This window comes from Zea mays, chromosome 3, assembly GCF_902167145.1.
Source record: "Zea mays cultivar B73 chromosome 3, Zm-B73-REFERENCE-NAM-5.0, whole genome shotgun sequence".
Classification (NCBI taxonomy): Eukaryota; Viridiplantae; Streptophyta; class Magnoliopsida; order Poales; family Poaceae; genus Zea; species Zea mays.
This window is the reverse complement of record NC_050098.1, coordinates 57,670,249-57,681,417: the sequence shown is the minus strand read 5'-3', so window position 1 is coordinate 57,681,417 and position 11,169 is coordinate 57,670,249. Positions and strand designations below refer to the sequence as shown.

Genomic DNA, 11,169 nt, shown 5'->3' with positions numbered 1-11,169 from the left:
ATCTGGATTTGTCCATAAATCTGGATGTGACGTTGCTTCAAGCAGCAATATTTTTTAAGAGCTAGTTTGGGAACTCCATTTTTCAAAGAGATTTCTATTTTTCCAAAGAAAAATGAACTAATTTTTCTTGGAAAATGAAAATCCCTTGAAGAAATGGAGTTCCCAAATAGCCCTAAAAATGAATTTCAGCAAAGGAAAACATAAGATTAGGACTCCGAAAATAACTCCCAATTTATTTCCACTGTTTCCAGGCAGAGAAGCCACGTTGGTTATTTATTTGAATACATGGATTTATTTTTTTATGCCAAAATGCCTCCGTTTCAGGTCGTAGTATGTACCGGTACATTACTGGGTCATCGCATATGCAACAAGAGCAGCTCTGGCTTCTCCACGAGGCTCTTCCATTCATTACAGAATCTTGCAACCGTGGCCCCGTCAACAACTCGGTGATCGGCTCCAACAGTAACCTGCACACCATAGATTGAGGGATCACAATTAGTGAAACCCAGCAATGCAGGCTTAGTTTTAGTGAAACATGTATTTGAACAAGCATACATTGATTATGGATGAAGGGTAAACGTTTTCGTCATCATCGAAGCGAGGAAGCTTTTGAATCCGCCCAAGGGCAATGATGGCAACTTCAGGTAGGTTCAGAAGTGGAGAGCCAAACTTGCCACCAATGGCACCTATGTTACTAAGTGTTATAGTGCCACCTTCAATATCTGCAGCGCTTAGCCTGTTTTGTGATGCCATCTCATGCAATCGCGCCAATTCCTTCGTGATCTGGTGCAATGAAACTCAAGATAATCAGAATATTAGGCAGAAGAGGCACACAACCATGACTGCTGAAGGTCTCACTGGACAGTCTTCAAATTCTCTGGTCTCAATACATATAAGATTTACTAAGTTGCATGTTGTGCAAATGACTACCTAGATTGAATGAGGGTTATTCTCAACGGAAGTATTCTTCAGAGGTTTGGCTAGAAGATAAGTTATTTATCTCCAAAGCTTGAGTACAAGAATTTATTTTCATTTCTGCTGAAGAAAGAAATAACTTCTGAAACTATCCAAACTTACTGTAGTTCATTGTTCGAACTATTAGGACCTAGCAACAAAATCACAGGGATAAATCTTATAGATCAAAGCAACAAAAATTATCATGGATTCCGTAGAAAAAAGAAGTTGCTACTAACCTCCAATATTGATAGCGACTGCACTTTCTTGATGTTTGGCACGACTAATCCATGTGTTGTAGCCATCGCCACCCCAATGTTGTGAGGCCCTAACAAAATAAACTATTTTTCATCACCTTCACCACAAAATAATGCATTGAATAGTCAAAATGGTGTAATACATGGAAAGGGAAATAGCAGAGTATCATTCATAGTTGAACTTTAAATCACACGATGTATTGTCATAAGTGCAAAAAATACAATCCTGTAATAGAACCACTGGTATTGTATTCCTGTCATATGAACATGACCCCTTGTCATTCATGTTCAAATTGTTGCACGAAACAATTAAGAAGACTATGCTAAGCTACTCCTTAAACCTTCCTGCTACAATAAGTGGATTTCTTGGTCGTAGTTTGAAGATGAGAAGGGCAAACATTGAGAAAAAGGAGTGTACATGTTTACAGAGTAAATTAGCAGTTGAATGGGAAAATGGGAAAAAATAGATCAAATTTCTGAAGTTCTGCACCAGAGCCATCAGTTAAACTGTTTTCTGTATCCTTTTCTGGGATAAAAGGAAACAAGAGCGAAACGAAAAACTCAAAGATTGCATACCCTTGAACACAACTTCGTTAGTTTCCTCAATGAAAGAACTGTTCAACATAGGGTATTTACTCAGTGCCATAGAAAGTGACTTTATGAGGAACGGAAGGAAAGTGTGCTTGATAGTTTGATCCTTGTTCTCATTTTGAAATGTGGTTTTTAGTTGCACAAGAGAATCACAATTTATCTCCTCTAGATAATGAAAATGTGGAACTTTTGCTGCCAGGCTCATTGATTTGACCATTGATCTCTGGTATCCCCTGCAGAAAGGAAAGATCAGCTTAAAATCACACAAACTAAAGCAACCATGCATATGACTTATCATTACAAAGTAAGGGCAGGAGCATGGAAGACCAAGTGCCGCAGGCTCCCACGTGAGTGGGGTCTGGAAAAGGGATAAATTAAACCGAAGCCTTCCCCCATGAATAAGGAGAGGTTGTTTTGAACCTATGATCTGATGATTCAATGAGACAGCTCTCACCACTGCACAAGGATATTTTGAAAACTTTTACAATACCTGAGAAGGATTTTCTTATCTTCATAGAAGTCCTCATCGAGTAATGCTTTCCCTTCCTCTAGTAACTCAACTTGACCAATGTTCCCTTCCGAAGCTAACGATTGTTGTTTGCAAACACCTTTGCTGACAGCATAATTCAACACATCTTCTTTCAAAACCCTACCATCTTTCCCTGTCCCAACAATTTCATTTATGCTGATCCCATACTGCTTTGCTAGATGCCTAACAGCTGGTGTAGAGAGATTTCCACCAGGAACATTGCCTTCACTTGAGAAAACTGCAGACTCTACTCCAAGGGACTTACCAGCGGATGGAACTATATTATCTGGGGAAACAATTTGGCTGTCACCCACAACCATTTTCAGTAAAGTTTCACCAACCTAAGAAGTATAAATTGACTTAGGTCAGTTGTTGAGAAAAATAAGTTAGTGGAAATACTCCCCCGATAACAAATACTTGTCACTTTGACCAAGATCTGGTCAAACTTTTGAAACTTTAACCACCACTGTGTTCAATATATTTAGTTAGGAAACATAAAAACATTTGTAGATTTTTTAAAAAAAGAGCTTTCATAATCTCATGCATTTATTAGATAATAACTATATTTTAATGGAGAATACTAGCCAAAGTTGCACACTGAAGATATTGAAAAGTCAACAAGTATTTGTATTCCTGACTGGAGAGAGTCCATTGAGTTATGTAAGTTAAGTTTAACCAAACTAGGGAGTTCAAAGTCTATTGATACTGCACGAATCACCACAGAGAATTGTACAACATGCCAGCAAGTTTATTCAGATAATTTAGAGAAGTAACTTTGACAAAATTGATCTGATAATTACCTTCACTATGTCACCAGGGACAAAGTGAATCTTATGTACTTTCCCCTTGAAACGACTTGTTATCTCGATAGTTGCTTTGTCACTCTGTACTTCACAGAGTGGCTGGAATTCATCTACTTGGTCACCCTGTAAAATGAACAATCATCCAATTTAACTGCAGTTACATAGAGATTGCAAGGCAGGAATTATAAAATTTCAGATGACTGAACAAAGAAAGTAGAAACATAGTATATGCATTATGCAAGATTAATTTGTTTTCAAGATCCCACTCCCAGAATAGTCTTCAAAGTTCAAACTATTAGCCACAATAGCTTTCTAGTTATGTTGAAGATTTTTTTCAGTCATACCCATATGTCTTTGTTATAGTTCTTTAAATCACATATGTTCAACCAATGTTTCATGAGCCGTCTAACTCTTACAAAGGTCCCTCTAAGAAAAAGGAAAGCTCAGTCTAATCATGTATAATTTGTGAAAAAGGCACAAAACTCAGTATGCCAAAAGAAAACCAGTTTGGAAGCACCTCAGTTTCCATAAACCAGTTTCTTAAAAACTAGGTGCTTCACACTAAAGCACTGCCAATTGCCATCGTGCATGGTGATTGGAGAGGATTGATGAATATATATTCCGTTGGTAGTAAAAAATAATTAGTAAGGGATTATATGTCCCCTCAATCCTCTTGCAACTAAACAAGCCCTAAGGGTAGGTTGGCAGTTTTAGACAGGCTGTGTATAGGACTGATCCTTTTTTCTAATTCCATCATCAAATTTTTTGACTTGTCTACAGTATTTAGGTCAGCTATTTAAGCAGCTGTTACACTATTTATGACATCATCAATTGATAGCATCAGGGAAAAGGACAAGCTGTGCTGCTGCTAAAACCAATTGACATGTCTTGTTGTGTGTTTACGATCAACATGTGGTCTCAAACAAGCATATCAATTCAAACTTAAAGAATCAAAATTCTTCCCAGAACTTACCTTCCCAGTACTAATAAGAGGAAATAAATTGTTCAACTACGTAACCATGACCGTGCACTAAGTTACAAAGACAATACGGAACAAACGAAATTTTATGACCCGCATCCCCGGAGCACAAATCTGAGCAGCAGAACGGGACAACTGAAACTGTAGGCAGCCTCACACTCACCTCGGCGACGAACCAGCGCAGAAGCTCGCACTCGGCGATGCCTTCCCCAGTCTGCGCCAGTGGCACATCCACCAGCTCAGACGCCTCCCCCGGCGTCGCCTGCGCCGGGTAGGCGGCGCTCGCAAAGCACCTCCTGCCGTGCCCCTGGCGCCAGCGCTGCACGGTTCCAAGCCAAGTCCAACATCAAAACCGAAGTGAGGGCTGGGCTAAAGGAGGTGAGGTGGGGGTCGCGAACTTACGGCACCGAGCAGCCACGCGGTCGATGCTGAGGGCGTGGCGTCAGCAAACCGGTGCCGCGGAAGCAGGAGGAGACGCCGGAGCGGTGGCGCGGAGGTGGCCGCAGGTACCGTGCGTGTGGTAGGTGGGGACGGAGGCGGAGGCGGAGCCGGTGTTGAGGCGTGTCGGGATCGGCCGGCGGCGGAGGCCGCGGGGCGCAGACGGGAGCGGGAGGCAAGGCGAGCCCAGGCCATGTGGAGGGGGAGGCGCCGTGGGGAGAGGCTTCGTCTCGTCAGTCGTCACGTCTCCCGCTGAAGCGCTGGTGGTGGGTGTGGCGGTCTTGATCTGCGCGCAATGGAGTTTGCGCGGTGGCCGGTGGCAGTTGCGTGCGCTGTGCAGGACGAAACGAGAAGGAAGAGAAGTGCGGGAACGGGACGCTGCAAGTGCGAGCAGCTGACAAGGAGGTAAAGTGGAGTGGGACTCTGGCTAGCTAGCTTATCATCAGCTGCTGCTCCCCTGCTCCTGCCGTCTTGGTCTTGCCCATGCTTCGTGGAAAGCATGGGTCGAACACGAGCTGAGCTGGCAGCGTGAGCGTCTTGGCGCTTTCCTATCCGATCTGAAGTTTACGATATGATGCATCACATATTGCTTATAAATACTGGTTCCACTCTCTCTCTCTCTCTCTTTTTATAAGACACGACTTGATAAGATACGGTTTCTCAAATTACATACGTTGCAACGGCACAATCAATTTATTTGGGGAAGAGCTACATTCCTACTACCTCCTGTGTGCTTAAGAAAAACTGCAACTTGATTTTCTTGGCCTAGACAGACGATTACTCACATATGTACCAGAACTATAGTAATATCAATGCAGAAACTTTGCAAAAAAAAAAAGATCCCAATTACTTACATGTGATTTTAGAGACTCACAATTACTCCAAGTACAAAAAAAAAGATCTTGACACATCAATCACATGATCTCATTTACGGTGGAATTGCAAACATGAGGCTTCGATGCTCCCACCTTTTGGAATCTAAAAGAACTACCTTAGATAATTTTGTCCACGCGCTCCTCTCAATTGGTGATGGCACAACCCGACTTGAATAGGTTCACCAATCTGCCATTGAAGAAGATGAGAATATATATTATCTGACATTGAAGATACCAGAATATTGTCTTCTATATATGTTGGGGGCCTTCGGCTTCCGAAGGTCCTTAAAAACATGATTTGACAATGTTTTCCAAGTGAAATATGTGGGCAGATATCTTCGGAATCGGATCGTGAGCATACAAGAGCACAATCAGGACGAAGCCTGAACAAGATTATGACGAAGGTCTAGATGATCACGAAGCTGTGCGCGGGAAAGCTTCGGCATGATAGCAGAAAAGAGGAACCGACTTAAAGATGAAAAGGCAAATTATACCTCGAAGAATTATTATAGAGTTATTAGCAAATGTAAAGGGCATGAATGTAATTCTACATGGGCTGCGTCACTTGCCTATAAATAGATAAACAGTACTCACGTACTGTTCACGCTGAGTTGGCATTCGCTTTTTGCATCACGCCTTGTACCTTTACTTTCCGTTAAACCGAAGGTACATTTATAATTTGTTATTCTGGATATGATAATGCAAATAAAAATAAATTGGTGATAATATCTATATTATTCTTCATATTTCGTATATGAATTCTTCCTTATCATCTATTGTGCTTACGAAAGTTTTTTCCTTCATAACCTTCGTCCAGAATTCATTATATCCGAAGGGATATAATGTCTTGAAGGACGAAGGACTTTAATATTTAACACATTTTATGTTGCCTTGTTCTTAACTCTTAGCATTTGAGAACAAATCCCCAACATTGGCGCCCACCTCCGGTAAACTCACGTCCATTTTTTGAGTTTTGAACACCTTCGGCAAGCATCACCTTCGTCATGCCGCCGAAGAAAGCTTCAGCAACAGGGGCTGCCACTCTGCAGCCGCTGGATCCCAATCAGGATGTCCTTTCTCTTAGGGAGGCTCGAAGCCAGAAGAGGAAGGCCACCAGTCCAACGCCTCCGGAGGACGACTTGGATCAAGAAATCCAAAACTTGGAGATGCTCCATCAACAGGTCCAACGGAAAAAGGAAAAGATGGCTCGTCTAGCTGACCTACAAAGGCAGATAGACGAAGCCTCTGAAGAAGTTCGTCATCTTGCTCAAGATGACCAGAACCGAAGGCCTCCGCGCAGAGAGCTTCATCAGGAGGGCTTCTACAACGAGGACGACTGGTATGAAGATTTCCATCATGGAAATTTTGCTTTTGATGATACTTCTCCTCTGTCAACAGAACTGCAGGCTACACCTTAGCCCCAGTCTTACAAGCCACCCCAGCTCCCCATGTACGACGGTCATTCAGACCCGAAGCAATTCTTGATGAGTTATGAAGCAACCATATCTTCGTATGGTGGCAATACTGCAGTCATGGCAAAGTCTTTCGTCATGGCTGTCAAGAGTGTTGCACAAACCTGGTACTCCTCTCTTCGGCCAGGAACAATCACCTCATGGCAAAAGCTGAAGGACATGCTGATAACCAGCTTCCAAGGGTTTCAAACGAAGTCGGTCACTGCTCAAGCTTTATTCCAGTGCACCCAGGACCACGAAGAATACCTTCAGGCGTATGTCCGAAGGTTCCTGCGTCTGAGGGCACAGGCACCAACGGTGCCCAATGAAATTGTCATTGAGGCCATGATTAAGGGGCTTCGACCGGGACCTTCAGCTCAATACTTTGCCAGGAAGCCTCCTCAAACTTTGGAGAAGCTGCTCCAGAAGATGGACGAGTATATTCGAGCTGACAATGACTTCCGCCAAAGAAGGGAGGAAGCATACAGGTTCTCTGAAATGACCAGGGGCTTCAGAGGAAGATTCCATCCGAGGCACGTCAGGTCAATTCACAACTCTGCTCAGAGTGATGATAGAGGGAGTCAACAGCAAAGGCCACAATACTCCTCGCAAGCTTCAGGGCAGCAGCAAAGCTCTTTCCGGCCGCCAGCTCCAAGGGGCAGAGGCGCCAGGGGCTTCAGAGGAAGATTTGGGGATCAGCCAAGGAAAATTTATTGTCTATTCTATGGTGAGGACAAGGGTCATACCACCAGGATGTGCCATGTTACCATCCAGAAGCAAAAGGAGATAGCAGAAGCTGCAGCGCAACAGAGTCAGCCGAAGCAAGTCATGCATACTGCTTCGTACCATTCACCTTATATTCCAGAATATGTAGGCAACCACCCTGCAGCTTCTGTTGCTTCGGCAAGCCAACCCCAAGCATCTTGGCAATAGCCTCCACCTCCACCACCAACGCAACGAGGCCAGCAGCCATAAGGGAGTCAGCACACTCATCTTCAACGGGACTTCAGAGAAGAGTCCGAAGCTCGCACAGTCAATAGTACTGTGCCAGAGTCGAAGCACATTTAGTGACAAATATCCTACCCCGACATCAATTTTTCGCATTCAGTATTATTTTCTTTTTAATAATAAACAATTATGGGAGGCTTAAGTGCTTTTTGTCGTTTTTAATCTCTTGTAACAGTTTCACTTTTTACTATAATGAAAATATATCTTCTCCATAGGCTTAAGTTGCCGAAGCATAAGAATTTATGGTGGCAAGGAGGACCTTCGAATTATCAAAAATTTTGTTCTAAGGAACGCAGCGTAATTTCTTCGAAGCAGCAAAAAGTCGTTCCTAAGGGAGCGCAATGTAAGTTTTCTGCTCAAAAGTCGTTCCGAAGGGAATGCAGAGCTTACAGCGAAAAATAAACGCTGATTCCGCTGAAAGTAAAAGGCGAAGAAGCTCCTAAGGGAGGCTTACAGCGAAAAATAAACGCTGATTCCGCTGAAAGTAAAAGGCGAAGAAGCTCCTAAGGGAGGCTTACAGCGAAAAATAAACGCTGATTCCGCTAAAGTAAAAGGCGAAGAAGCTCCTAAGGGAGGCTTGCAGTGAAAAAACATCGACCTTCGGCAAATATCATTTTGCATAACATCACATCATTACATCATTTGCATAGCATGACATCATACATCATGTTGCATCAACAACGCAAGAAGGGAATCTCAGTATTGATATTCGAAAATTGTTTCGAAGAAATAGTGACAAGGCACAAAAAATAGCTATTGAAGAGTTATACCTTCGTCAAACTCTGAAATGGAAAGATCTATTGGTTATTGACTCTACGAGGATTGGTTACTGATCTTATGAGAGCACGGATATTGTTTACGAAGCATGAAAAGAAGGGAAGATGTTTTTTCGCCGAAGGCTCAAAAACGGTATGTATAAGAAATTTCATGCATCGTAAAGAATAGAACCATAAACAGCTAATATATTACATTCAAAGTTACAAAATATTACACATGTTTCTCAACAAACATTACATTCTAAATGTTTTTGCAGTAGCATCTAATCTTCCATTAGAACTACTTCTGCAGCTTCATTTAGCAGTTGATCAACAACCTTATCCATGATGGCTTCGGCCATTTTCCTAATTTCGTCATCCCCCTTCGCGTGGGGGCCCGCAGATGGCTCAGCAGGTTCTGAGGGAGGAGAAGATACAGTTCTATTGCTATTACAAACCGTAAACAAGTTCGAAATCAAAAAAATACAACAGAGCCAAAAACCACTAGTTAGTACCTATTTGCCCTTCGAGCTCTGCACTTTTCTCAGCGGCCTCTGCTACTTTTCTAGCGTCATGGATGCCTTTTTCGCTTTTTCGTATAATTTCTTGGGCCATTTCCCGGCCACCGTTGTCCCAGATGTCGGTGAAAAATTTTCCACCGACCAGGCTCGCTTCGGCCGAGGGGTCTTTTATATCTTCGGAGGATAAGGCGGCTTCGGATTGTGCCAAAAATTTCATATGCTCACAGCCTTTCCTCTCCAAAATGGTAGCAATCCCCCTGGCACCCGAAAAGGCACATATGTCTCCGCGGCTATTCAAAATTTCTTCAAAGGCCTCAGCTTCGTGGTTGATCCATTTGATTGGGTCTTCGGGGTCACCCCTTATGAAGTTCTCTTCACTTGAAAAAGCGCCAACGCTGGCGAAGCTGGTTTTTACTTTCTTAACGCATTCTATAGATTTTTCATAGCATCTTTTCTTAGATGCACGAAGCTCTTCAACGCCTTTTTCCAAATGGTTTGCCCATTGTTCACTGATTTCTCGTTTTGTTTCTTCAAGTGTGCGTTCCTCTTTAGCTCTGGCTAGTTGTTTTCGGAGATCTTCAATTTCACGCCTCTGAGCCTCAGCTTGAACTTTAAAAGTAGCTTCGTCTTCTTTTATTCTATTTGTCAATGAATGCAATATTTTATCTTTTTCGAGACCTTCGTTCCTTAGTTCAATTACTTCGGAACGAAGGTTGCTCAGGGCCATAACACACCCTTCGTCATCGGCATCTTTTTGGGCCCTGAGGGCATTACTAAGTATAAGGCCCTGCAAAGAAAAATGTGTGTTGGTCAATAAATTTAAGCAAACGAAAAATTTTGGTTTCAAGAAAAAATACAAAAACCTCATTTTTGCACCTTTAAGCTATTATACGCCAAGTTGTCGGCTAGCTCGTTTTTCGACAGCACAGAGAGCCCGTCTTCTAGTATTGGGAATCCAAAGCTCTTGCTCATCTCCCGACAGACAGAAATCTCCTTGCTTTCAGGGAGACAATACAAAAAGTCTTCTTCTCCACTGCCGTTGAAAATCAACGCCCCCTTTGGATATTTCAATTTTTGGGCGTAAAACTGGGCCTCTTGCTTTTCTTTTTCAGACAATTTTTTCCCCGAAGCATGATGTAAAATATAATCGAAGGCTTCGGAAGAAGCTTCGGGGGCGGTAGTACCAGTTTCTTCAGCCGAAATTTGTTCTGTTATTTCTATTTCTTCGGCTTCCAAGGATTTCACCTTGGTGGGCTCTGAAGGCCCAGCTTCAGTCTCAGATTGATGTTGTGAAGCTTCGACATCAAATGCTTCAATATGCACTTCGGAAGTTTCGACAATTTTCTTCGGAGTTGTGCTTGAAGACTTTATTGTTTTCAAAACATCCAGCACATTAACCATCCTTTTTCTTCTGGGGGTCACTGCTGGACCCTTTTGGCTTTTTGCTGCTTCAATTTTTGCTGAAGGACTTAAAATTTCTGATGTCTTTGTTTCTTCAGCCCTCGGTTCTTCTATTTTTTCTGTCGCCGGCACTTCGGCCAGCCCTTCAATATTCGGCAGGGGAGTTGGTTCTTTAGCTTCGGTGGCCGAAGAGGTTTCACCGACATATTCAGGCACTGTGGACGGTTCAATATACCGTGGCCGGTGAGTAAGAACCTTTATCTTTTTCCTCTCCGGCGCTGGCTCACTGGGAGCGGCTGAAGCAACTTCCTTTGCTGAAGCAGTATTTTTTCTCTTCTGACCCCGTGTTGGATAACGGTAGTCAGGGTAGACAAACCCAATTGCATCAAATACTCGGTTAAGTCTCTTCTTCTTTCGGCCTCCGAAGGCCGCTGATAGTGCAGTATCTTCGGCCTTCGAGTATGACCCAAGCAGTTCATCACTTATGGCCTCAATACTCTTCAGCCAGTCGTCATCCGGCTCGACGAACTTATCTCCGTATTTGAATGTGTATTTTAGTCTAACTAGTCCACCTTCGTCAGGTTCCCTGACGGTTTCCTTCGGCATT

General features: G+C 43.0%; 1 protein-coding gene across 1 annotated transcript; it reads right to left on the bottom strand.

The window, feature by feature from the left end:
- Positions 1 to 206: 206 nt before the first annotated feature.
- LOC100283617 (dihydrolipoyllysine-residue acetyltransferase component of pyruvatedehydrogenase complex) lies at positions 207 to 4,958 on the bottom strand. The gene is made up of 8 exons (NM_001156518.1): positions 4,516 to 4,958; positions 4,277 to 4,432; positions 3,132 to 3,257; positions 2,293 to 2,672; positions 1,788 to 2,035; positions 1,194 to 1,282; positions 556 to 783; positions 207 to 467 (listed from the first exon to the last, which is right to left on the bottom strand). Exons 1-8 carry the CDS (start codon positions 4,744 to 4,746, stop codon positions 354 to 356), a joined length of 1,572 nt encoding a protein of 523 aa, NP_001149990.1. The 5' UTR covers positions 4,747 to 4,958; the 3' UTR covers positions 207 to 353.
- Positions 4,959 to 11,169: the final 6,211 nt, after the last annotated feature.